Source organism: Paroedura picta, chromosome 7 (genome assembly GCF_049243985.1).
Source record: "Paroedura picta isolate Pp20150507F chromosome 7, Ppicta_v3.0, whole genome shotgun sequence".
Lineage (NCBI taxonomy): Eukaryota > Metazoa > Chordata > Lepidosauria > Squamata > Gekkonidae > Paroedura > Paroedura picta.
Window position 1 is genome coordinate 5,818,336 of NC_135375.1, and position 27,605 is coordinate 5,845,940.

The window sequence follows — 27,605 nt, forward strand, 5'->3', positions numbered from 1 at the left end:
GTTTTTGGTGGTGGGGCTGAGCTGAGAAAGCCCAAGGACAGGAGGGCAGGGCTCAGGCAAGTGAAGGAGAGCTAGCTAATCATTAATCCCAGCCAGCTAGTTGGCCAGCTGCCCAGAGAAAGGGCAAGGACAGCTCCAGGGTACTTACCTGCATAGCTCCAGTGCCTGGGCCCATGGCCAGGAGGAGGAGGACCTGCAGAAGAAACAATAGGGTAGGGAAGAGAGTCAGGAAACAAGAAGGCTCTTCATGCCTTTCCCATCTGCCCCCTCTCATCCCACACTCTCCTTCCCCAGTGCACTGTGCTCCCGGGTGAGCCAATGTAGGGGGTACGCCTATACTAAGCATTTTCTGGAGGGAGTGATCTTCTCCTCAGCCCAGTTTAGGTCAAAGGGGTGTGTGGGTGTGGGTGTGGGTGTGCGTGCAAGAGCACTACACAAACACTCGGGGCAGTCCAGGGCAGGAGTTTCCTCTGGCAGAAACACCCCCACCGTCCAGTCTTTCTGTGACGCCCTCTGCCACACTAGGCAGTGCATCAAAGGCTCTCCTCAGAACAAACCACACTGTGGCCTCGTTTTCCCATCTGGCCTACCTGCCCCAAACAGGGTTCCATTCAAGAGACAGAAATTGCCTGTGGGGTGGGGGGAGTAAACCCTGTGTCGCCTGCAGCTGCTTTCTCAGCCTACCTTGGCATTAATTCACAAAAGGGTCCAGGGAGGGGCGTTCTCCCAGCCACCAGAGCCCCAAGAAAAGAAGCCAGCCATGGGAGCAGGAAGTGACGGAAGGACCTTCCAGGATGCAGCTGGGTCAACACTGAAGCTCAGCTGCCATTGGACAGAGTCAGAGCACCACAGCAAGGGGTTCTGATCACTCTCTCCAGCACCACCAGCACTGAGCAGGTAGGCAGGGAAGCAGGAATGAGAGAGGCTGATGGTGAGGTGCAGGTTTTGGAAGGGAGTAAGGCCCAAGGGGCACCCACCCAGAGGCTGCTAAGGAACGGCTTGCCAATATCCAGGCATAACATGGGCATTGGGGGAGGGGGTGCTGGATAGAGCCTGCCATTCCGGAACCCGTCCCTGGTGTACTAAAGACTGACAGCCCAGGGGAACATGCATGTGACAGGGACTGGCAGTGAGGAGGAATCCCAGAGGTAGGACTGGAGCAAAGAGAAGATGCTAGCCCAGCTCAGAGCCAGTCTGGCTGCTTCAGGTGTACATAGCTCTCTCAGTACTCCAAGAGTTGAACTTTAGCATTCACAAAAGAAGGTTTCACAAAAGGGGGCCAGGCTTTTTTCCATCTTCGCCAGGCCCAGCTACTAGCGCCCTACCTGTCTCCTGACCACCTAGCTACTGTGATCACCTCCAGAATAGATTTCTGTAACTTGCTCTACGCGGGCCTACCCCTGCGCCTGATCCGGAAATTACACCTGGTACAAAATGCGGCTGCTACGGTCCTCACAGGAAAAGTTTGGAGGGCCCATTTTCAGCCTGTGCTGAGGCAGCTGAATTGGCTACCAATTGCTAGCCGGATCAGGTTCAAGGTTTTGGTTTTAACTTTTAAGGCCCTCCGCGGTCTGGGACCCACATACTTGAGGGACCGCCTGGTGCCTTATGACCCCCGAAGGGCATTACGCTCAGCGGGGACTATTTTACTGGTGGTTCCTGGCCCCCGGGAGGTGCGTCTGGCCTCAACCAGGGCCAGGGCCTTTTTGGTCCTGGCTCCCGCCTGGTGGAATGAGCTCCCGGAAGAGCTGCGGGCCCTGCAGGATTTGCTATCCTTCCACAGGGCCTGCAAAACGGAGCTCTTCCACCAGGCTTATGGTTGAGGCCTCCCCTTTTTAGATTGGGCCCGCCCCCCCCCTACATCAGCAGTGACCCCTGGTTTCCCAGATCATTCCACCGCCATCAGGTGCGGGGTGGGTGGGAGGGGGGATTGTTTTTTAGGTGTTTTTATGTATTAGGGGTTTTATGGGGTTTTTACATGTCACCCACCGCAAGCCTCAGGGGAGTGGCGGGTTAGAAGTCCAATAACAACAACAACAACAACAACAGAGGCCTGGAAGACAGGCCACACTACATGGAGGAGGGGCTTGCCAAGGACTTCTGATGGCCTCTCCACCCCTGAAAGCAAAGACAGAGGAGAGCACCCTTTCCAGGGCTATATCAGGTTGGGAATGAAGGCAGTGGTAGTTGGAGGGGTTGGATGGGTCTCAAGCTCCCTCGCCTCAAGCATTGCAATCCCAATCTGAACTGCCTCCCCTACACTTGAGAAGGGAGTTTCAAATATCAGAACTAGCAGCATGCAGCTGGGCCAGCTGGTACCATATGGCGAGGAGACAGGGCTGAGCCAGCTGTGTGGTACCCAGCTGCCACCAGATTGAACAGTGCAGGCAATATCCAAGGGCTTTTTTCAGGCTCCTGCTTCAGGTCATGGCAAAAGGTTTCCTCATCTTCAATGTAACAACAGCGTCAGACCTGGGCAGGTGAGGAAGCTCAGAACGGGGCCCCAGACTCCTTCCCTCCTGGCCAACCCCACAATGCCTCTTATCTTCTGCTAATGAATTGCTGGTGATTCAAGCCCCAAACGCGTCCCCCCACCCCCAAGTTATTATATCTGGAAATGCAACGGAATAGTAGAGAGCCCAACTAAAAACATCCAAAGGGCCCCTGCTCCCCCCCCCCCTAACTCCATCAATGCCCTCTGGACCAGTTTGCAGTGTTCATTGTTTGCACTGTTGCAATAATCGGTTATTGGTATTATTGTTATGGTTATTTATATGTTATGGACTGTTTCATGTATTGTTTATATGTTTTTATGTAAACCACCCTGAGCCTCCTGGGAGGGCGGTATATAAATAAAACATAAAATGTATCCAAGTTTGGCCCTATGTTTCCATTTGCAATTGATTGTTATAGGTGTGAAAGTACTTTAGGCTTGCACCAGAGTTTCTGGCTGCACTAGTTACCAGTTGCTGTCCAGATCCGTTTCAAGGTTTTGGTTTTAATCTTTAAGGCCTTGGGCAGTCTGGGACCCACATACCTGAGGGACCGCCTATCACCTTATGACCCCCACAAAGCAGGTGATAATTTATTGGTCTTTCCTGGCCCCAGGGATGCATGCCTGGCCTTGACCAGGACCAGGGCCTTTTCAGTCCTGGCCCTGACCAGGTGGAATGAGCTCCCAGGTGAGCTTTCAGTGCTTGCAAAACGGAGCTCTTCCGCCAGGTCTACCGTTGAGGCCAGGGGCAGCAAGGAAGATCAGCATGCCCCTCCCCCCCCTTGCAGCAGTGTCATCTTGACAATCTTTCTTCCTCCTTGAGGTAGGGATAGGGGTGGGAGGAGGTTGAGGAGGTGATTTCCCCATGTTGTTGCTGCTTTTGTTGTTTTATTGTCTACTTTAATGGGTTTTATTGGACACATTTGTAACCTGCCACGAGCCATTTCTGGGAGTGGCAGGCAATAATAATAATAATAATAATAATAATAGATGTTGAAGGGGTCAGAATCTACATGATTCTGCCATGATTTAAAGTGTTGTTTGTAGCTAGATAAGCCTAGAATTTGGCCTGGTGGTAATTAAAGTAGCAAGTAGAGAGTTCCTCCCCCCCACACACACACACACTCCATCCTGCCCTTACTGCCCTTCTAACACCATCTCCTGTCATTCCCTGTCCCTTCTCAGTGTCTTGGAATCTGGGTTCTTATCAGAATGTTTTGGCTTTTTAAAAAACTATCTGTAGGGACTTCCCAGAGGGGGGAAGACTAACCTAAGAAAGTAAAATCAGAGTCCAGTAGCACCTTTAAGACCAACAAAGATTTATTCAAGGTGTGAGCTTTGGAGTGCCTTGAATAAATCTTTGTTGGACTCTGATTTTATTGTGCAACTTCAGACCAACACGGCTACTCATTGGAATCTAACCTGGGAAAGAAATATGCAACGATCTGCACCCCAAACCCCAGTTCGGTCAATGCCTTGAATGAGTGTACTTGCTGTGCTCAATAAATGAAACCTCTGGCCACTTGGGATGAATGCTTGGCTGCGACCCCAAGTGCAGCCCCAAGGCGGTGGGGTTGGGAGCAACTGGGTGGGAGTAGCAGGCTGGTCTGGTCAGGGATGCCAGCTGTAAATCCAGGGTGCCCCAGAACTCTCGCGGACCCCATCCCCCTGCCACCCGCAGGCCACGGCCGCCCTGCTCTCACCCACCGGCTGCGTGGGAATCCTCCGAGGCGCGGCAGCGCAGGACCAGCAGCAGCGCCAGAAGCCACGGCGAGCGCATCTCCTCCCGTGGCTCTCGTTGCGCCAGCCCAGCAGTAAGTGTGAGGTCGTGCGCGGGGGGGGGGGGGGGCGGAGGAGGGCGAGGGCCGGGCGGAGACTGCCACCCGACGCGACGACGAACAGAGCGCCTTTCCGTGTGCAAGGGCTCCGGCAGGTCTTCGAGGGCCACGGGCTCTTCCCGTCGGCTGCCACACTGCCAGCCCCTAACCCCAGCCTCGCCAGGGACGCGCCGAGGCTATCCCCCCACCCTTTGGTTCACTGTCCTAGAACATCCCCCTCCCAGGAAAAGCCCCTACCCCCCCCCCCCTGCCCCAGTCATTTCGGACTCGCCTGCACGCTGCCCTCTCCGTCGCCCATCCAGAAGAGCTGCCGGTTCCGAGCGCCCCCCTGAGGGACCCAGCACCCTGTGAGGTACTGGGGCGCAATAGAAGGCGTGCCTAGGGAGGCTAGAGCAGCTTCCAGGCCGGACGCTCTGGTCGTGGCCCGGGGTAGCGGGCAGCGACGTCCTATCCAGAGCTACCCCAACACCTTCGTTGCCCCCCGGGTTGATGAAGTCGGCCCAGGAAGGTTGGTCGGGCGTCCCGGTATAATGCACAGCGTCTCCTTTTGACCGATCACCCGTGCCAGAGGTCGGCACGAGTCCGCAGTGGGCCCTGGCCGGGCTCGGCTCCTCCGCCGCTTCCTCCAGTCTTGCCAGGGCAGGAGGGGCATGCTGGCCCCAGAGAACCCCATCAGAGCTTTAGGACTCCCAGGACTCGCTTTCCGTTTGGCATGGGGCCTCTCTCTTCTGCAGCCATGCAAGCACCCTTCCGCCTGCAGCCCCACCCCCAATTATCTGAGGACACAATTCGCTGAGGTCACAACTCGCTAACACTAAAACCGTCTTCTTACTCGCGAGGAGGCTGCGGCGGAGGTTTCAGCCTTCTGATCCTGAAAACACAAGGGTGTGCTGAGCTGGATACTGGAACAATCGTGGAATTGTGCCACCTCAGAAAGACACAGAACACTTCTGATTTGGCAGGGAAAAACTGGGTAAAGGTATCATTTGATAATGACCTTGCCATATCAAAAGGTAATTTGTGAAGCTGAGCTGATATGGCAGATGGGAGAATGGGGACTTTTGACTTCTGATCAATGCAAATAAAGCAAAGGTTATGTTTCCTGGAAATCAAGCAGGAATACCATCAGTTAACTTCTGGGTGAAAACATGCCTTTTGAAATTACAGTCGTGCCACTGAGCCCTTTTTGCCCAGCTGCTGGCTAGAGGAGCAGCTGTATGTGTGTGTGTGTGGGGGGGAAGGGACTGGTATGCCCTTCTGCTGTGGGAAGGTGAAGGCTTTAAGCAGATAACCTTCATGTAGTTCCTTCCCTCTGCAGTTTCCTGTTGGAAACACTGACCTAGCTTTGATTGTGTCTCCCTGCTACTGGCCTCCTGGGAACAGCTCTGGGATCTGGGCTCTCCTAACATTTTACTGGGCATATGAGTTAAGCTGACAGAGGTCTCACACTCCAGACTGATGATTCTGATTTCAACACTCACAGTGATATCTCCCTGTCAGGTCATCATAGAATCATAGAGTTGGAAAAGACCTCCTTGGTCATCTAGTCCAACTCCCTGCACTATGCAGGACACTCACAACCCTATCGCTCACCCACTGTAACCCTTGAACCTTCCAGATGGCTATCCAGCCTCTGTTTAAATATGTCCAAAGATGGAGAACCCACCACCTCCTGAGGAAGCCTGTTCCATGGAGAAATCACTCTGTCAGGAACTTCTTCCGGATGTTTAGTCAGAATTTATTTTGAATTAATTTCATCCCATTAGTTCTGGTCCAGCCCTCTGGGGAGAGAGAGAACAATTCTACTCCATCCTCTATATAGAATCATAGAATCATAGAGTTGGAAGGGGCCATACAGGCCATCTAGTCCAACCCCCTGCTCAACGCAGGATTAGCCCTAAGCATCCTAAAGCATCCAAGAAAAGTGTGTATCCAACCTTTGCTTGAAGACTTCCAGTGAGGGGGAGCTCACCACCTCCTTAGGCAGCCTATTCCACTGCTGAACTACTCTGACTGTGAAAAACTTTTCCCTGATATCTAGCCTATATCGTTGTACTTGAAGTTTAAACCCATTACTGCGTGTCCTCTCCTCTGCAGCCAGCAGAAACAGCATCCTGCCCTCCTCCAAGTGACAACCTTTCAAATACTTAAAGAGGGCTATCATGTCCCCTCTCAACCTCCTTTTCTCCAGGCTGAACATTCCCAAGTCCCTCAACCTATCTTCATAGGGCTTGGTCCCTTGGCCCCAGATCATCTTCGTCGCTCTCCTCTGTACCCTTTCAATTTTATCTATGTCCTTCTTGAAGTGAGGCCTCCAGAACTGCACACAGTACTCCAGGTGTGGTCTGACCAGTGCCGTATACAATGGGACTATGACATCTTGTGATTTTGATGTGATGCCTCTGTTGATACAGCCCAAAATGGCATTTGCCTTTTTTACCGCTGCATCACACTGCCTGCTCATGTTTAGTTTACAATCCACAAGTACCCCAAGGTCTCGTTCACACACAGTGTTACCTAGAAGCGTATCCCCCATCCAGTAGGCATGCTTTTCATTTTTCTGACCCAGATGCAGAACTTTACACTTATCTTTATTAAATTGCATCTTGTTCTCCTTTGCCCATTTTTCCATTGTGTTCAGATCTCGTTGAACTCTGTCTCTATCTTCCGGAGTATTTGCCAGTCCTCCCAATTTGGTGTCATCTGCAAACTTGATGAGTAGTCCCTCCACCCCCTCATCTAGATCATCTGAACACCGCCCGTGGCGCCACGGGCGCCACGGACTAAATAAAAGAGTAAGGCGTTCTGGGGCGGGATGTGTCCGGGATGAGGAAGGGTCCGGATTGGACCCTTCCTCATGACAGACAATCGGAGGGAACAATCGGCAGGCGCTTCGCGCCTGCCGATTGCTCCCTCTGATTCCCAGCCCCAGCAACTCCCAGCCCCAGCCCCAGTTGCTCCTGGCCTGACGCCCGAGGGAACCCACGCAGGCCGCAGCCCCCGCGCACCACCCCCTCGCCCCCAACTTACAATGGTCTCCGCCGTCCTCGCAGCCGCTCCCGGTTCCAGGAAGAAACAGTCCACCAGCGGCCCTGCCAGCAAGCGGCCCGATGTGCGGGCGCGGCTCGCGGGCGCGGCTCGGGCGCGGCTCGCGGGCGCGGCCCGGGCGCGGCTCGCGGGCGCGGCCCGGGCGCGGCTCGCGGGCGCGCCTCGCGGGTGCGGCTCGCGGGCGCGCCTCGCGGGTGCGGCTCGCGGGCGCGGCCCGGGCGCGGCTCGCGGGCGCGGCCCGGGCGCGGCTCGCGGGCGCGGCCCGGGCGCGGCCCGGGCGCGGCTCGCGGGCGCGGCCCGGGCGCGGCCCGTGCCGGTCCCCAGCCTCAGAAAGGTTGGGGACCACTACTTAGGCAGAGAGCCGCCGCCCGACAAGGTCAGTTTCTAGCGCCCGCTGTATTCGGCATACAGCGGGCTTAATTACTAGTTAATAAATATGTTAAAAAGTACCGGGCCGAGCACCGAGCCCTGAGGTACCCCGCTACTCACCTCTCTCCAGTCTGATGAAACACCATTGACAACAACTCTTTGAGTGCGGTTCTCTAACCAATTCCCTATCCACCTAACTATCTGAAAATCCAGATTGCAGTCCTTCAACTTATCCATCAGAACATCATGGGGAACCTTGTCAAAAGCTTTACTAAAATCCAAGTAAATGACATCAACCAAATTTCCCCAATCCAGCAAACCTGTTACTTGGTCAAAAAAAGAAACTAGGTTGGTCTGGCAGGACCTGTTGGAGACAAATCCATGCTGACTTCCTTGGATCACCAAATTGTCCTCCAGATGTTTGCAGATCACTCCCTTTAATATCTGTTCCATTATCTTCCCCACAACAGAGGTCAGACTCACTGGTCTGTAGTTTCCTGGGTCATCCTTCCTCCCTTTTTTGAAGATCGGAATAACGTTTGCTCTTTTACAGTCCTCCGGGACATCTCCAGTCCTTAAAGAGGTTCCGAAGATGATGGACAAGGGCTGTGCAAGTTCTCTGGAAAGTTCTTTGAGTACTCTCGGGTGCATTTCATCTGGACCAGGGGATTTGAACTCATCCAGTGCAGCTAAATGCCTCTCGACAACCTCTCTATCCATGTTAACCTGCCACCCAGACACTATCCTTTGGCTACAGCCATCTCTAGATGTGCCTAAACACTTTGACCTGTGGGAAAAAACTGATGTAAAATAGGCACTAAGCCTTTCTGCTTTCTCTGCATCTTTCGTTAGAGTTTGTCCATCTGCACCCAACAGTGGGCCTATTGCCTCCTTGACTTTACGTTTGCTCCTCACATAACTGAAAAATCTTTTCTTGTTACAATGGGCTTCCCTGGCCAATCTTAGCTCACTCTCAGCTTTGGCCTGTCTGATGATTGATCTACAGTGCCTAGTAACCTGTAGGTACTCTTCTTTAGAGCTCTGTCCTTCCTTCCATTTCCTGAACATTTTCCTTTTCTTTCTTAGTTTCTCTTGAAGTTCTCTGTTCATCCAAATAGGCTTCTTAGAGCTCCTGCAGTGTTTTCGTATTTCTGGAATAGTCATTGATTGAGCATGCAATAGCTCTTGTTTGAGTAGCGCCCACCCTTCACATGCTCCCTTCCCTTCCAGCATTGTCGTCCATGGTATGACACTCATCATGTCTCTGAGTTTATTAAAGTTTGCCCTACGAAAATCCAACATCCGCGTCTGGCTACAAGGTCCCTTGGCTCCCCATCTCAAAAGGAATTCTATGAGGACATGGTCACTTGCCCCTAGGGTCCCCACCTCCTTCACCTCATCCACCAACTCTTGCCTGTTGGTCAGTATTAAGTCCAGTATGGCTGAACCTCTTGTGGGTTCATCTACCATTTGATAAATGAAATTGTCAGCCAGGCAGGTCAGAAACTTGCATGACTGAGGACGCTTCGCAGAGTTAGTTTCCCAGCACACATCTGGGAAATTGAAGTCACCCATGATGACAAGGTCCTGCCGTTTGGATATTTTCTCAAGCTGCTCACAAAGTGCAGCATCCACATCCTCTCGTTGGTCAGGCGGTCGGTAGCAGACACCAACCACCACACTGTTTGTTTTCCCCTCGCTTATTTTCACCCAGATGTTTTCCACTGCAGATATGCTCTCCTTCACTAGCATTTCCTGACAGGTAAGCCCTTTCCTCACATACAGTGCCACTCCTCCACCTCTTCGATCTATTCTGTTTTTTCTGAACAGTTCATATCCATCCACCATTACATTCCAGTCATGAGAATCATTCCACCAAGTTTCTGTGATGCCTACTAGATCATACCTTTTCATCAGCATGAGAAGTTCCAGCTCTTCCTTTTTATTGCCCATGCTTCGGGCATTAGTATAAAGACAACTGAATCCTTTTACTTTTGGTTCCCTGTGAGCTGGCCTTGCCGGTTGGGCTGCCTCCGATCGTTTTCCTTCCATACACTCCCTATGTTGATCGTCTCCTTCCCCTAGTGGCTTTAGTTTAAAGCTCTCCTGATGAATCTCCCCAGGTTCCTGCCAAACACATTCTTCCCCAGTTTCGATAAGTGCAGTCCATCAGGTGCTAGTAGGCCTTCCTCAAGAAAGCCTATCCCATGGTCCCAGAAACCAAATCTCTCCTGCCGGCACCAACTACGCAGCCAGTGATTCACCTCCATTATCTTCCTCTCCCGATGCATTCCTCTTCCCTTGACAGGCAAGATTGAAGAGAATACCACTTGTGCCCCCATTTGCTTGAGCTTCAACCCCAGATCTTGATAGTCTTTTTTAATAGGAGCGATGGTATTCAGGGACATGTCATTCGTTCCCACATGGACCATCACAAATGGGTAGCGATCCGTAGATTTGAGGAGTTTGGGCAGCCTTTCTGAAACATCTTTAATTTTCGCCCCTGGCAAGCAACACACCTCTTGGGTTAGGGGGTCGGGCCCAGCCACATGGCGATCCATTCCTCTTAGCAGGGAGTCTCCAATTACCAGTACTCTCCTTTTTTTTTTCTTCTCAACTCCATTTCCTTCTGTCCCCATGGCCTCTTCCCTTTGTCTTAGAGTTTGTTTTGGGACCTCTTCCCTTGTTGACCCTTGCACCTCCTCTGCAAGGGCCTGAAATCTATTCTGGAGCTCCAAAGGCCCCGAGAACTGTCTCGCCCTTTGCCGTTCAGTCTTTTTCCGAACTTTATGCAGAGGCTCCCTATTGTGGTCAATCTCCTTGTCCTCTTCAGGACTGGTTGTATTCTCTTTATTCCATGTTGCAGAGCTCTGGACTATGAACTCCTCCCCCTTCTTACTTTGGGTCAGAGTAATAATTCTGTTTTCTAGTCCTCTAATCTTTTCCTCCAAAAGTCTTACCAGCTTACACTTGGGGCAGCTGTAGTCCATCTTGTCTTCTGGGAGGAAGGCAATCATGTCACACTCACTGCAGATGATGGGATGAGTGTCCTGGAGGTCCATTGTAATGTCTAGGCAGTGGAAGTACTAGGGAAATATAATCTACTGATATAATCTACTGATTCTAATTGCTCGGCCAAGAGCCCTTTGTCTCGCGCCCTTCGGCTCGCGCCTCTGGTGAGGAGCAGCCCTTTTTAAGCCTCCCAACAATTACCCAGCAATCACCTCACCCAGGCAGAACAATAGCCTCACCTGGTCAGCAGCAACTCTCCCCAGTAGCTCTCTCCACGTGCTCTCAGTTGTCTGAGCTCTGCCTCTGGTGAGGAGCAGCCCTTTTTAAGCCTCCCAACAATTACCCAGCAATCACCTCACCCAGGCAGAACAATAGCCTCACCTGGTCAGCAGCAACTCTCCCCAGTAGCTCTCTCCACGTGCTCTCAGTTGTCTGAGCTCCTTTTAAAATATATGGCACCTTTTTAAATATTTTAAGATGGTTATCAGATCCCCTCTGAGTCGTCTCCTCTCTAGGCTAAACAGACCATGCTCCCCCAGCCTTTCTTCATATGTCTTGGTCTCCAAACCCCTCAGCAGCTTTGTTGCCCTCCTCTGAACATGCTCCAGCTTGTCTACATACCGCTTCAAGTGTGGTGCCCAAAACTAAACACAGTACTCCAACCAAGGCCAAACCAGAGCAGAGTAAAGTGGCACCATCACTTCCAGTGATCTGGACACAATACTCCATTTGATACAACTCAAAATCCCATTTGCCTTTTAGCCACTGAGTAACACTTTTGACCCCTTCAAGGATCGCTGCCTTGTCGTGGCGAAGGGGCTTGCGTAGTTCAGTGAAGCTATGAGCTATCCCAAAAAGACAGCTACATATGCCAAGCTGACAGGAAATAGTGCTCAGTGTTGCAAAAATATATCACAGGGGGGATGGAAATGGTGGCCTAGGATCACTGTGGGGGCAGTCCATAAACACCTAGTTTCTTTAAATGAAACAAAGTCTTCTGGGCCAGATGAATTGCATCCAAGGGTACTAAAAGAACTTGCAGATGTAATCTCTGAACTTCTGTCCATTCTTTTTTACACTTCTTGGAGAACAGGTGAGATGCCAGATGATTGGAGGCAGCCAAATGTTGTCCCCATCTTCAAGAAAGGGAAAAAGGAGGATCCGGGTAACTATCCCAGTCAGCTTGAAGAGGGATGTAGACAAAATGGAGCGTGTCCAGAGGAGGGCAACAAAGATGGTGAGGGCTTTGGAGACCAAGACATATGAGGAAAGGTTGGGGAGCTTGGTCTGTGTAGCCCGGAAAGGAGACAACTGAGAGGGGACCTGATAACCATCTTCAAGTATTTAAAAGGGTGCCATATAGAAAACGGAGCAAAGTTGTTCTTTCTAGCCCCAGAGGGACAGACCAGAACCAATGGGATGAAATTAATTCAAAAGAAATTCTGTCTAAACATCTGGAAGTTCCTGACAGTTACAGTGGTTTCTCAGTGGAACAGGCTTCCTCGGGAGGTGGTGGGTTCTCCATCTTTGGACATTTTTAAACATCTAGATAGCCATCTGATGGAGAGGCTGATTCTGTGAAGATTCAAAGGGATGGCAGGTTACAGTGTCAGCAATAAGGTTGTGGGTGTCCTGCATGATGCAGGGGGTTAGACGATGACCCATTAGGTCCCTTCCAACTCTATTATTCTATGATTCTATGAGTGGCACAATAAAACTGAAAGTATAAACAAACAATTTCATTCTTTATTTTGCTTCTGTGTTCACTGTGGAAAGTGTGGGGCAGGCTCCCACCCCACAGCCCCTGTTTTCTGGAAGAGAGTCTGAAGGACTGGGCCAAACTGAGGTGACCAGAGATAAAGTTCTAGAGCTACTGGGGAAATTAAAAACGGATAAGTGTCCAGGTTCTGATGTCACCCCTCCACCCCTGACCAGGAAGAAAGTGCAGAGGAGGGCAACCAAGATGATTGGGGTGGGGAGCTTCTTCTGTATAAGAAAAGGCAGGAGAGCCTGAGACTTTTCCGTTCAGAAAAGAGAGGACTGGGTGAGGGCCGAGAGAGCCAGGGAGTCGTTTAAGAAGAGCCTTGCTCTCACTCTCCTCCAAGGCCACTAGAACTTGCGTGCGAGCTTCGGAGCGGAGGTGCGCGGATTCTTGCACTGCCCCGAGGAACGGCCATTCTCGGGCTGCGCGGTCTTCTTGCGGGCTGGCCTGACCGCCGCGCCTCCCTGTTGCTTGCCTGGCTCCAGCCATGCAGAACCGGGCCCCGGCAGCGCCGAACCCCAAGCTGGGGCGCCCGAGGATACCGGCGGCAACGACGGGAGCGAGCGCTGCCCACGAGACCAGCGGCAGGCAGGCAGGTAGGCAGGCGGAGGGAGGGGCCGGCATCAGGGCATCGCCCCTGTCTGCGGCGGCGACCCCTCCCCGAGTGCGCCTCTCCCGGGCGGAGCCAGCTGGGCAGGAGGGCGTGGCGGACGGCCGTTTGAACGCCAGGCGGGAGGCGGCCCGAGCCGGTAAGGGCGTCATTGGGCAGCCGCGGAGGGACCGCTGAGCCGGGCCGAGTTCCCCGCGAGCCGAGTTCTGCCGTGGCGGACGCCACTGGTGCGCGGGAGGGACCGGCGGAGGGTGCCCGGCCAGCGGGTGCCCTGCGAACTTGGCCTGGGAGCTGCGCGGCCAAGCTGGGCGCGCTTTCCCGCTGCTCCTGCGTCTCCCTGCCTCCGGGGAGCTCCGGGCTCCGTCGACGCGGCTGGTTTGAGGGTGGACCGGAACTTGGCAGCGGCCGGGGTTACGCGGGAGCCTGGCTCCGAAGGAGCCTGCTGCGGCTGCCGTTGGCGGAGGGCTTCCTTCTCCTCGCGCTCAAAGCCCAGGAGCCCCGGGCCCAAGGACTGGCGAGGGTCACCCCCCCCCCACACACACACACATACACACCCTCTCTCCCCAGGTGGTTCTCGCCCCGCAGCGTGCCATGTCCGCTGTCGAGTCTCGGCGGCCGCAGGAGAGCAGCTACGCTCCTGTCGAGGAGCAGCGGGCCCGGTGGGAGAGGAAGCGCGGCCGGATCGCCGAGGAGCTGGCGGAGACGGAGCGGAAGTACCTGGAGCGGCTGGAGCTGGTGGCCACTGTGAGGACCCCGCCGTCCACGTGGCTGGCTCGCTGAGGGCTTTGGCCAGGAGCGCTTGGGTTGAGCGCTCCCTCCTTGCTGGGGGTGGGGGTGGTGTGTGTGGCCTGCTGTGCCTCCCCGCGGCCCGGGAATTACTTTGACCGGGCTGCCCAGGGGGCGGGAAAGCTAGATTGCTGTAGAGAGCAGGGCAGGCCAAAGAGGGCACAGGTGGGGCAAAGGACGCTCACCGCAAAGTGGCGGAAGGAGGGAGCAAGAATGTGTGGCAGTGGGCTACAGAGAGAGGTGGAGGGGCGCAAGGCTGTGGGCATTGTCACCACAGCAGGCCTGTAGACACAGGCCTCCCTCCCTCTGAAAGGAGGGTGCTGGCAATGGGGTGGGAGATGTGGAGGTGAAGCACGTGAGTGTGTACTCTGTGCCCCCTCCATCATCTGCGTCCTCCTGCTTCTGATCCGAGTCCTGGTGCTCATGGTTCCCGGAGCCAGCCAGCTGCCAAGAGTGGATTGTAACCAAGGACTTATAAGCATTTGTGTGTGTGTCTCTGTCTGTCTGTCTCTCTCTTGATACAGTTCTTTGTGGCCATCCTGAAGGCCAAAGGAACCCTGAAGCCCGCCGTGCTGGACGCTGTCTTTGGACCCTGGGAGTCCCTCTGCTCAGCCAGCAGGTATGGGGCCCACCAGGAGCAATGGGGTAAAAAGCCCCAACCACCTTGTAATGGGACAGGAGTGCCTCAGTAACCTCTTTAAGGCTTTAAGAAATTCGGCCAGTCTAAATTGTCAATCCTTACAGCAAGCTGTTCATAAATTCCTCCTGCTTGTTAGGTTCAATTGTTTCTCTACACGAGGGTTAGTCAACCTGTGGTCCTCCAGATGTTCATGGGAATTTTAGTCCATGAACATCTGGAGGATCACAGGTTGACTACCACTGCTCTACACCAACAATTCAATGTTCCACATAGGTGGCTGGACTTGTGAGTGCTTGAAGACGAGCTACTCCCACCTTACTGAGAACATCACCTTCGGGGAAGGGGACAGCATAGTGCAGGGAGATCTTTCGGCCAACTCCAGCCTGAAGTGCAGAGAGTTGTTTAGAGGCCCCACTAAGTCCCAGGTGGGGGCCAAGCTGGTCCTCACCTAAAGGATGAGATTCTTGTGGGGAAAAAGTGGAAGAGGAACTGTAGCACAGTGACAGAGTTATCTGTGTGGCATATGGAATGTTCCAGGCTCCATCCCTGGTCACCATCAGTTAAAGCCTCACCCTTGGAGAACTGCTACCAGCCTGTCCGTGACTGCTCTTGCCATGTTAAGGGCAAACCTAAACAGATAGATAAAAGCCAAATGTTTAGAAAGGCCAATTATAAATATGGATTATATATATCCATGATGATAAAGCTTTAATGTTGTGAGTTCCTTCAATGTTCAGGAGGTTGGATGAGATGACCCTGGAGGTCCCTTCCAGCTTTATAAGTCTGTGAATCTTATTAAATGATTCTACACCTACTATACAATTCTAAAAATCCAAGTTGTACAAAAATTATCCAGTATAGAAGAAGAGTTGGTTCTTATATGCCGCTTTTCTCTACCCGAAGGAATCATAGAATCATAGAGTTGGAAGGGGCCATACAGGCCATCTAGTCCAACCCCCTGCTCAACGCAGGATCAGCCTAACCATCCTAAAGCATCCAAGAAAAATGTGTATCCAGCCTTTGCTTGAAGACTGCCAATGAGGGGGAGTTCACCACCTTAGGCAGCCTATTCCACTGCTGAACTACTCTGACTATGAAATTTTTTTTCCTGATATCTGGCATATATCGTTGTATTTGAAGTTTAAACCCATTACTGCGTGTCCTCTCCTCTGCAGCCAACAGAAACAGCATCCTGCCCTCCTCCAAGTGACAACCTTTCAAATACTTAGAGGGCTATCATGTCCCCTCTTAACCTCCTTTTCTCCAGGCTGAACATTCCCAAGTCCCTCAACCTATCTTCATAGGGCTTGGTCCCTTGGCCTCAGATCATCTTTGTCGCTCTCCTCTGTACCCTTTCAATTTTATCTACGTCCTTCTTGAAGTGAGGCCTCCAGAACTGCACACAGTACTCCAGGTGTGGTCTGACTAGTGCCGTATACAATGGGACTATGACATCTTGTGATTTTGATGTGATGCCCCTGTTGATACAGCCCAAAATGGCATTTGCCTTTTTTACCGCTGCATCACACTGCCTGCTCATGTTTAGTTTACAATCCACAAGTACTCCAAGGTCTCGTTCACACACAGTTACTTAGAAGCGTATCCCCCATCCAGTAGGCATGCTTTTCATTTTTCTGACCCAGATGCAGAACTTTACACTTATCTTTATTAAATTGCATCATGTTCTCATTTGCCCATTTTTCCATTGTGTTCAGATCTCGTTGAACTCTATCTTCCGGAGTATTTGCCATTCCTCCCAATTTGGTGTCATCTGCAAACTTGATGAGTAGTCCCTCCACCCCCTCATCTAGATCTAGATCATTAATAAATACGTTAAAAAATACCGGGCTGAGCACCGAGCCCTGAAGTACCCTGCTACTCACCTCTCTCCAGTCTGATGAAACACCATTGACAACAACTCTTTGAGTGCGGTTCTCTAACCAATGCCCTATCCACCTGACTATCTGAAAATCCAGATTGCAGTCCTTAAACTTATCCATCAGAACATCATGGGGAACATTGTCAAAAGCTTTACTAAAATCCAAGTAAATGACATCAACCAAACTTCCACGATCCAGCAAACCTGTTACTTGGTCAAAAAAGGAAACCAGGTTGGTCTGGCAAGACATGCTGGAGACAAATCCATGCTGACTTCCTTGGATCACCAAATTGTCCTCCAGATGTTTGCAGATCGCTCCCTTTAATATCTGCTCCATTATCTTCCCCACAACAGAGGTCAGACTCACTGGTCTGTAGTTTCCTGGGTCATCCTTCCTCCCTTTTTTGAAGATCGGAATAACGTTTGCTCTCTTCCAGTCCTCCGGGACATCTCCTGTCCTTAAAGAGGTCCTGAAGATGATGGACAAGGCCTGTGCAATTTCTCTGGAAAGTTCTTTGAGCACTCTCGGGTGCATTTCATCCGGCCCAGGGGATTTGAACTCATCCAGTGCAGCTAAATGCCTCTCGACAACCTCTCTGTCCATGTTAACCTGCCACCCAGACACTATCCTTTGGCTACTGCCATCTCTAGATGTGCCTAAACCCTTTGACCTGTGGGAAAAAACAGATGTAAAATAGGCACTAAGCCTTTCTGCTTTCTCTGCATCTTCCGTTAGTTTGTCCATCCGCACCCAACAGTGGGCCTATTGCCTCCTTTACTTTACGTTTGCTCCTCACATAACTGAAAAATCTTTTCTTGTTACAATGGGCTTCCCTGGCCAATCTTAGGTCACTCTCAGCTTTGGCCTTTCTGATGATTGATCTACAGTGCCTAGTAACCTGTAGGTACTCTTCTTTAGAGCTCTGTCCTTCCCTCCATTTCCTGAACATTTTCCTTTTCTTTCTTAGTTCCTCTTGAAGTTCTCTGTTCATCCAAATAGGCTGCTTAGAGCTCCTGCAGTGTTTTTGTCTTTCTGGGATAGTCATTGATTGAGCATGCAATAGCTCTTGTTTGAGTAGCGCCCACCCTTCACATGCTCCCTTCCCTTCCAGCATTCTCATCCATGGTATGACACTCATCATGTCTCTGAGTTTATTAAAGTTTGCCCTACGAAAATCCAACATCCGCGTCTGGCTAAAAGCTTCCTTGACTCCCCATCTCAAAAGGAATTCTATGAGGACATGGTCACCAACTCTTGCCTGTTGGTCAGTATGGTTGAACCTCTTGTGGGTTCATCTACCATTTGATAAATGAAATTGTCAGCCAGGCAGGTCAGAAATGTGCATGACTGAGGACGCTTTGCAGAGTTTGTTTCCCAGCACACATCTGGGAAATTGAAGTCACCCATGATGACAAAGTCCTGCCGCTTGGATATTTTCTCAAGCTGCTCACAAAGTGCAGCATCCACATCCTCTCGGTGGTCAGGCGGTCGGTAGCAGACACCAACCACCACACTGTTTGTTTTCCCCTCGCTTATTTTCACCCAGATGCTTTCCACTGTAGATATACTCTCCTTCACTAGAATTTCCTGACAGGTAAGCCCTTTCCTCACATACATTGCCACTCCTCCACCTCTTCGATCTATTCTGTTTTTTTGAACAGTTCATATCTATCCACCATTACATTCCAGTCATGAGAATCATTCCACTAAGTTTCTGTGATGCCTACTAGATCATACCTTTCCATCAGCATGAGAAGTTCCAGCTCTTCCTTCTTATTGCCCATGCTTCGGGCGTTAGTATAAAGACATCTGAATCCTTTTACTTTTGGTTTCCTATGAGCTGGCCTTGCTGGTTAGGCTGCCCCCGATCATTCTCCTTCCTTACACTCCCTATGTTGATCGTCTCCTTCCCCTTGTGGCTTCAGTTTAAAGCTCTCCTGATGAATCTCCCCAGGTTCCTGCCAAACACATTCTTCCCCAGCTTCGATAAGTGCTAGTAGGCCTTCCTCAAGAAAGCCTATCCCATGGTCCCAGAAACCAAATATCTCCTGCCGGCACCAACTACGCAGCCACTGATTCACCTCCATTATCTTCCTCTCCCGATGCATTCCTCTTCCCTTGACAGGCAAGATTGAAGAGAATACCACTTGTGCCCCCATTTGCTTGAGCTTCCTCCCCAGATCTTGATAGTCTTTTTTAATACGAGCAATGGTATTCAGGGACATGTCATTTGTTCCCACATGGACCATCACAAATGGGTAGCGATCTGTAGATTTGAGGAGTTTGGGCAGCCATTCTGAAACGTCTTTAATTTTTGCCATTGGCATGCAACACACCTCTCGGGTTAGGGGGTCGGGCCCAGCCACATGGCGATCCATTCCTCTTAGCAGGGAGTCTCTAATTACCAGTACTCTCCTTTTTTTTTTCTATCCCCGTGGTCTCTTCACTTTGTCTTAGACTTTGTTTTGGGACCTCTTCCCTTGTTGACCCTTGCACATCCTCTGCAATGGCCTGAAATCTATTCTGGAGCTCCAAAGGCCCCGAGAACCATCGCGCTCTACGCCGTTGAGTCTTTTTCCAAACTTTATGTAGAGGCTCCGTAGGAGGCTCAAAGTGGCTTACAGTCGCTCTCTTCTTTTCTCCCTTTCCTCTCCCCACAACAGACACCCTGTGAGGTAGGTGAGGCTGAGAGAGCCCTGATATTCCTGCTCGGTCTGAACAGTTTTCTCAATGCTGTGGCGAGCCCAAGGTCACCCAGCTGGCTGCATGTGGGAGAGCGTAGATTCAAACCCGGCTCGCCCAATTAGAAGTCCGCACTCCTAACCACTACACCAAGCTGGCTCTCAATGAGGCCAGCACAAACATCAATCACTTATATATACAAAGAATTGGATATAGATCTTATATCTACTTACAGGACTATTCAGATTGCTCACAAACAATATTTTTTTACACATTTCACATAATAAATCCAGTTAAAAAGTATGCACATGTCTGTCTTCCTAGTCTCCACATTGTGTCTTATCACATATTCAAAGTCTGGCCAGTAGACTCCTGACCAGGACTTATTCTCAAGGGGAAGAGGAAGAGGAAGTTCTCAAAGGAACTTGCAACATTGTTCTTCCTCCCTTGGTTTATCTTCACTGCTCTAACTTCATGAGGCAGTTAGGCAGAGAGTCTCTATGACAGAGAATGGATTCCCAGATACTAGTCTGACACTCCAATTATGTTTGGGTTTCAAGATCTGATCAAAAAATCTGGAAAAGTGGGCAAATGAGAATGAGATGCAATTCAATAAGAAGTGTAGCATTCTACATCTAGGCCACAAAAATGAGAATCGGGCATACTGGATGAGAGGTACACTTCTGGGTAGCAGGGTATGTGAATCTTGGGATACTTGTGGAATATGAGCAGACAGTGTGATGTGGTGGTAAAGAAGGCAAATGCAGTCTTGGACTGTTATCAACAAAGGCATCACATCAAAATCATAAGATATCATAAAGGTAGGTAAAGGTATCCCCTGTGCAAGCACCGAGTCATGTCTGACCCTTGGGGTGACGCCCTCCAGCGTTTTCATGGCAGACTCAATACAGGGTGGTTTGCAAGTACCTTCCTCAGTCATTACCGTTTACCCCCCCAGCAAGCTGGGGTACTCATTTTACCGACCTTGGAAGGATGGAAGGCTGAGTCAATCTTGAGCCAGCTGCTGGGATTGAATGCCCAGCCTCATGGGCAGAGCTTTCAGATTGCATTTCTGCTGCCTTACCACTCTGTGCCACAAGAGGCTCTTTTCAAGATGTCATAGTCCCCCTGTAATACCGCATTGGTCATACCCCTTGTACTTATCCAGGATGCATTAGGCTGGTCCTGCATTGAGCACCGGGTTGGATTAGATGGCCTGTATGGCCCCTCCCAACTCTATGATTCTAGATGCTGGGTGATGCTGTAGTGTTACCCCTTGGATCCTTGCAGTCACAGAAAAAACTTTGAATGTTTATATATCTTGCTTTGATAGGCCAGCACAAGCTATCCGATGGTCCATTTGGAGTGGACATATTTTCCCATGGTTCAATGCAACTCGAGGATGAAACAGTCCCTAGAATTCATGTGACAAAATCCTGTTGGTTCTGCCATGATTGACCTTTTACGCTTCATGCTGTTAGCCTGACTGCAGCCATTTTGCCTGTCTTCTGTCTTCTATAATTTTCCAGAATAATATTAGTGCCTGTCAGTACAAGGTCAGTTTCTCAGGCTGGCCGCTATCTATCTTGGCGAACTTCTCGGACTCTGCACCTGGGGTTGTTTCTTGTTTTGTCTTTGCCTTAAATCCACTGTAACCAATTGCACTATGGGGGTGGGGTTTCTGATAATGTATCATTTGCCCTGGCCTACTCAGAACTGTCTTTGGGTATCAGCGTGAAAACAGCTTGAATAAAGTTTTCTTACCTTGTTTTCTTAAACAAGAATTCTTGTTTGCAAGTCTGCGATCCTGACATCATGGAAGTAGGGTTGTTACTGGAACTAAGTAGCTTTGGCCTTGATCCACTCTGCTCAAGGAGTTGTTCTTTTTGCACCCAGGACTCTGGTTATGCACTTGGAGAGAGGCCACTTGGCTCTGGGTCTGGAGGGCTTCTGTCACCAGTTGGTTCTGTACAGCCACTATGCTGAAAATTTTGTACAAGCCAAGAAAACTTTGCAGGTAAGCTTTGCCTGGCTGGGTTCTGCTGTCTGGGTAGCATGGTGCACATCTACACATCCTTCTGGTGCCCCACACTCTGTCACATGTGGCTGCTCTGTCTGCATCTGGAAGCCTCAATCAGGGCTCTCTGATTTTTCTGACTGAGATCTTGGGTGGTGGCATGGAATCTTCTGCCGGCAGTCAGTTCTGTCTGTGTCTCTTTTTTGCGGGACTCTATGCAGAAGCAAGTCCGGAAGAACAAATCCTTTGCCCGCTTCAAGAAGCTCCAGGAGACTCGTCCTGAGTTCCAAGGCTGCCAGCTGGAAGATCTGCTCCCTCTGCCCCTCCAGAGGCTCCCTCAGTAAGTGGCGGCTTCAGCTCTTCCCTCCAGCCAGCCCTCCTGAGTTGCAGCTGCCTTGTGTTAGTCCTCAGATAAACTCTGGGGCTTGAACTGGTGTGCGTGCGTGGGGGGGGGGAGAGTTCAGAAGGTGCTCTCATCTGCACTGGTGGCCCAAGAAGGGCTGGGAGGGCGATGCTGTGAGGATCTCCAACAGATAAGACATCACCTGTCTCTCTTAGAACTCTCAAGCTGCTTGTTTCAGCTCTCACCACCTCCAGCCTTCCTGGGCCTGCAGGCAGTGCTGTGCTTGGTCTGTTTGCTTGTCTTCCAGGTCTGACTGGCTTCATGAGTTCTCTGGTAGAGTAGAATGGTTATGCGGGAGGTGGGAGGAGACACCTGAGAATGGTCAGCGAATATTTCTGCTCAGTTGCAGCATTAAGGGGATTGGTCAAAGCCAGCCCAGAAAGATCAGCATCCAGAACACACTGGTGGCTTAGATTTGTCAGCAGGATCAGGCACCCTGTAGAAAATTCCTGCTTCTGCAGAAAACAGCCTGTGAGGGGTTATATTTTCAGGTTAGAAAAATAGGTTTTAAATTGGGGTTGGATTAGTGTGAGGGGCAGGGAATCTTGTATCCTCTTAGTTGTAACCACGGAGACATGCCGGATACAGCTAGACAAATCTAAACTAGGCTTGAAGAATTTAAGGCTAAAAATTAGGCTTTATCCCACTTAAAAGAGTTAGGTTTAAAGTATGAATGATTCTGTACTGTTGTGTCCGAGAACCTCCCTTGAGGCCTGCTGTGTTTTCTGAGGACAGGAGGAGAAAGGGGGAAGAAGAAGAGAAAGAAGAAAGGCAGTCCCAAAGACATGATGGAAATAAAATACTAGTATAGTAGGATAGTGTACAATAGAAATAGCATAAATAGTATGAATAAATAAATACGATGATATAAAGCACTGAGGATAAAAAGCAACAATTTAAAACTGATAGTGGTGGATCCAGCATTAAAACCCAGGAATACAATTAACCAGGAAAAGCCTGACAGAGAAGCTCAGCCTTACAGGTCCTTACAGGCACCTAGGGCCTCATCTGAAACTGCTGAAAAAGCCTTCATCCTGGTGCAACCTGAAGGCCCAACACCACCAGCAGGCTGCCAGATATTGACCACAGCTGCTGAGGTGGTTTGTAAAGAGAGATGTGGTTCTTCAGGTAGGATGGTCCCAGGCCATTTAGGTCCAAATCATCTTGAATTTGACAGGGAAACCAATAGGCAGTCAATGCAGCTGCTTCAAGACAGGCTGTATGAAAGCGTTCTGGCAAGAAGCCTGGCAGCTGCATTTTGAACAACCTAAAGTCTCCAAAGCCTTATCGAGAGCAGCCCTGCCTACAGTGAATTGCAGTAGTTTGTTCTGGAGGTTTGTGTGGCATAAATCACTATAGCCAGGTCCAGCTTGGTCAGTGATGAGCCTAGCATTGATAGAAAAAAGCTTGCCCTGCACCTGTGGACACTTTCTTGACCAAGATAAGAGGCATCCTGCCAGATCCGCTGACACTTAGAAGTGTCCACTAATGAGATCTGGACCCTGTCCAGAGCCAGAAGCTGCAATCCTTTCATAGGCCCGGTCTTACCTAGCCACATGACTTCAGTCTTGGCTGGATTAAGTTCCAGGCACTGGGTCACAGAAGAGAGATCCACTTCTGGTTGTATATGAAAAAGACTTAGTTTTATACTCATTTTCACTGCCCAAAGGAGTCTCCCCAAAACCGACACACTGTGAGGTGGATGAGGCTGAGAGAGCGCTGAGAGAAACTGCTCTGTGAGAACAACACTATCAGGACTGTGACTATCCCAAGATAGTTACTGCTCCTGAAAGATCCATCAAGACTGGGAATGTAAGATCACCTTGATCTTACAATGCAAACTCCGTTAAATTCTTAACTTGTCTTGCCAACAGCTTCATTTCCCAGAAAGTAGAGAGGAGAACCAGGAGCTGTGCTATTTTAGACTTGATTCTCATCAATAGGGAAGAACTGGTAGATGAGGTGGAAGTAGTGGGCACACTTGGTAGCAGTGACAATGTGCTTTTGGAATTTTCAATTGTGGGAAAGAGAAAAACTTTACGTAGTTGTACGTATAGACTGGACTTCAAGTAACAGGTTTGCTGAATCGTGGAAATTTGGTTGATGTCGTTTACTTGGATTTTAGTAAAGCTTTTGATAAGGTTCCCCTTGATGTTCTGATGGATAAGTTGAAGGACTGCAATCTGGATTTTCAGATAGTTAGGTGGATAGGGAATTGGTTAGAGAACCGCACTCGAAGAGTTGTTGTCAATAGTGTTTCATCAGACTGGAGGGAGGTGAGTAGCGGGGTACCTCAGGGCTCCGGGCTCGGCCCGGTACTTTTAAACATATATATTAATGATCTAGATGAGGGGGTGGAGGGACTACTCATCAAGTTTCCAGATGACACCAAAATGGGAGGACTGGCAAATACTCCAGAAGATAGAGACAGTTCAACGAGATCTGAACATAATGGAAAAATGGGCAAATGAGAACATGATGCAATTTAATAAAGATAAGTGTAAAGTTCTGCATCTGGGTCAGAAAAATGAAAAGCATACCTATTGGATGGGGGATACAGGATGCAGTTCTGGAGGCCTCACTTCAAGAAGGACATAGATAAAATTGAAAGGATACCGAGGAGAGCGACGAGGATGATCTGGGGTCAAGGGACCAAGCCCTATGAAGATAGTGGAATAGGCTGCCTAAGGAGGTGGTGAGCTCCCCCTCACTGGAAGTCTTCAAGCAAAGGTTGGATACACACTTTTCTTGGATGCCTTAGGATGCTTAGGGCTAATCCTGCGTTGAGCAGGGGGTTGGACTAGATGGCCTGTATGGCCCCTTCCAACTCTATGATTCTATGATTCTAGGTTGAGAGACTTGGGAATGTTCAACCTGGAGATAAGGAGGTTGAGAGGGGACATGATAGCCCTCTTTAAGTATTTGAAAGGTTGTCACTTGGTGAAGGGCAGGATGTTGTTTCCGTTAGCTGCAGAGGAAAGGACACGCAGTAATGGGTTTAAACTACAAGTACAACGATATAGGCTAGATATCAGGAAATAAATTTTCACAGTCAGAGTAGTTCAGCAGTGGAATAGGCTGCCTAAGGAGGTGGTGAGCTCCCCCTCACTGGCAGTCTTCTACCAAAGGTTGGATACACACTTTTCTTGGATGCTTTCGGACGCTTTGGGCTGATCCTGTGTTGAGCAGGGGGTTGGACTAGATAGCCTGTATGGCCCCTTCCAACTCTATAATTCTATGATTCTATGTGTCCATAGGAGGGCAACAAAGATGGTGAGGGGTTTGGAGACCAACACATATGAAGAAAGGTTGGGGGAGCTGGGTCTGTTTAGCCTAGAGAGGATAGTTCAGACGCACTGGGAAACCAATATGGCAATAAAAAATATCCAAATTGGATTTATATAGAGTCGTCTCTCCAGTTTCAGTAATTCTTTTATTCTTATTTCACAGAAGTCTCGATGCGTTTCGCCGACAGCTTTTTCAAGGGAGGGTTTTTAGACTTAAAGACCAACTTATTAAGAAATCTCTTGACAGAGTATAAGGTCATACAATAGCTAAACCTAGCTTGTGGTGTTTCAGATCATTTAAAAAGGTGCCATATGGAGGATGGAGCAGAGTTGTTCTCTCTTGCCCCAGAGGGATGGACCAGAACGAATGGGATGAAATTCATTCAAAAGAAATTCCATCTAAACATCCAGACGAAGTTCCTGACACAGTGGTTTCTCAGTGGAACAGGCTTCTTCATCATTGGAAATTTTTAAACAGAGGCTAGATAGTCATCTGACGGAGGGGCTGATTCTGTGAAGGTAAAGGGGTGGCAGATTACAGTAGATGAGCGATTGGAATGTGAGTGTCCTGCATAGTGCAGGGGATTGGACTGGATGACCCATGAGGTTCCTTCCAACTCTATTATTCTATGACTAGAATTTAAGCCCGCTGTAAGCTTAATACAGTGGGTGCTAGTGGGGGGCGCAGTATCAGCCTGGCCATGTCCGCGACGCAGCGAGGATGTTCCCGGGGCCGGGAGAAGGCCGCCGCCCACCAACCAGCGACCCGGGACCTCGGGGCAGGAAAGGAGCAGGGACATTGTCTCTGTAGTCTTTAGTGTAGTGTTGAGGGAGTAGGATCTCTGTTTAATTTCCCCTCTAAGCATCTGTCTTCGTGTGCTCTACGTATTGCTGTCTGGTTTCTTGCAGCTGTGATCTTTGATAGACTCTACTTGCAGCTGGAATCTGGCAGTGATTTCCTGTCTTGTCACAGCTCTGGGGATGAACCTAGAAATGCGGATGTAAGCGAGGCAATCAGAAGCGCAAGTTATGCCACAATGGGTGACTCCAATAACTCCCTCATTCTCTGCATTACTGTGTTTTCAGGTTTTAGGAAAGAGACGCTTCCAGATACAGAAAATGACTGGAGTGGTTGGCTAGGGAGAAGACTAGAGGATGATTGCCCTGGGCTTGGTTGTGAGTGAGGCTGGAGATCTGACGTGAGATGGAACTGGTATTGCTCCAACTGGAGACAGTGCTGTTAAATCTCGCTTCCCCATAGCACAACCAGGTCACATTTCTCAAAAATGAGTCCATTACTCCAAGGGAAACTGAAAAATGTAGGCTTAGAAATTTAAATCTACAATAATGTGGGTTCAGGTGGATTGTATACTGCAAAACAGCAAAAGTAGAATCACTGAGTTGGAAGGGGCCTTACAGGCCATCTAGTCCAACCCCCTGTGCAGGATCAGCCTAAAGCATCCAGGATAAGTATCCGTCCAGCCACTGCTTAAAGACTACAAGTGAAGGGGAGATCATCATCTTCTTAGCTAATTCCACTACTGAAGTACTCTGAAAAAATTGTTTCCTGATAGCTAGCCGGTACCATTATACACATAGTTTAAACTCCAATCTAAAGGAGAATGGTGTGTTGACTTCCCTATGTAGGCTCTCTTTACTGCTGCAACATGAGCCTGAAGGCATCTAGTGACATGGCATTGGAGCAATTGGAGCTTAGAAATAGATTTCAAGCCCTTGCAGAGGAGATGGAAGTAGCAACAAGGGCAAAGGAGGAACCAAAACAAATTCAAAGATGGAGTGAAGAGGGCATGGGGATAAGAGGCAAAGGAAAAGGAAAGTGTTGGTCATCAGTGAATCTCTGTTGAGGAGCATGGAATGTCCTAGTCCAAGAGGTGTGTTGCTTGCCAGGGACAAAGATTAAAGATATTACAGACTGGATCCTGAAAGTGATCAAACATATGGATCCCTACTAGTTTGTGAAGGTTACTTCAAAATGGATGTGGACAAAATTGAGAGGGCTCACGGGAAAGCTGTATCAACAGAGACAACACATCGAAATTACAAGATGTCATAATGCCACTGTATGCAGCATTGATCACGCCTCCACTAAACTCAAAGCCAGAAATAGCCTCCAGGGGCTGAGCTGACAGGCTAGATATCAGGAAAATTCACAGAGTAGTTCAGCTGTCTTAGGAGGTGGTGAGTTGACCCTCACTGACAGTCTTCAAGCAGTGGCTGGACAGATCCTTATCCTGGATGCATTAGGAAGTGCGACTACCATCCCTGGCAGGGATGCAACTGATGACAGCATCCCAGGTCAGGAACTTAGGTGTGACCATTGACGCCTCCCTAACTATGGAGGCCCAGGTCAAGAAGGTAGCCAGTCAGGCTTTTTATCACCTTCGCCAAGCCCGGCTACTAGCACCCTACCTGTCCCCTTAACACCTAGCCATGGTGATCCATGCGATGGTCACCTCCAGAATAGATTTCTGTAACTCTGTATGCAGGCCTGCCCTTGTCCCTGACCCGGAGATTCCAGCTGGTAGAGAACGCAGCTGCTAGAGTCCTCACGGGAATACTATGGAATACCGCTACTTGGGGTTGTATTGGATCTTTTAGGCTTGAACTTTTAATGTTATTAGGGCAGTGGTCCCCAACCTTTTTCAGGCCAGAGACCAGGGGGGGGGGGAGAGGGAGAGCGGTGCTCACTGGTGAGCACAAATGCGCAGGCACAGAGCTGCTGTGCCTGAGCGTTTGTGCCCGGCCCTCCCCCCCTC

General features: G+C 50.0%; 2 protein-coding genes across 6 annotated transcripts in view; one reads left to right on the forward strand and one right to left on the reverse strand.

The window, feature by feature from the left end:
- CA9 (carbonic anhydrase 9) overlaps nucleotides 1-4,496 on the reverse strand; it is a 29,547-nt gene extending 25,051 nt beyond the window's left edge. The window contains exons 1-2 of the mRNA XM_077346685.1: nucleotides 4,202-4,496; nucleotides 149-193 (exon numbers count right to left, since the gene is read on the reverse strand). Coding sequence (XP_077202800.1) covers nucleotides 149-193; nucleotides 4,202-4,274 — 118 coding nt within the window. The 5' untranslated portion in view covers nucleotides 4,275-4,496. The remainder of the gene's footprint in view (nucleotides 1-148; nucleotides 194-4,201) is intronic.
- A 716-nt stretch (nucleotides 4,497-5,212) lies between these two features.
- The window catches only part of ARHGEF39 (Rho guanine nucleotide exchange factor 39), a 32,089-nt gene continuing 9,696 nt past the window's right edge, over nucleotides 5,213-27,605 (forward strand). For 2 of the 5 annotated variants that reach the window (XR_013232972.1, XM_077346689.1), the window contains exons 1-4: nucleotides 13,283-13,877; nucleotides 14,444-14,538; nucleotides 21,018-21,138; nucleotides 21,360-21,478. Coding sequence is in view for 4 of the 5 variants with exons in the window: in XM_077346689.1 (XP_077202804.1) it covers nucleotides 13,725-13,877; nucleotides 14,444-14,538; nucleotides 21,018-21,138; nucleotides 21,360-21,478 (488 nt within the window). In the remaining variant the exon portion in view is untranslated. The other 3 variants (XM_077346690.1, XM_077346686.1, XM_077346688.1) reach the window with 3 other exon arrangements.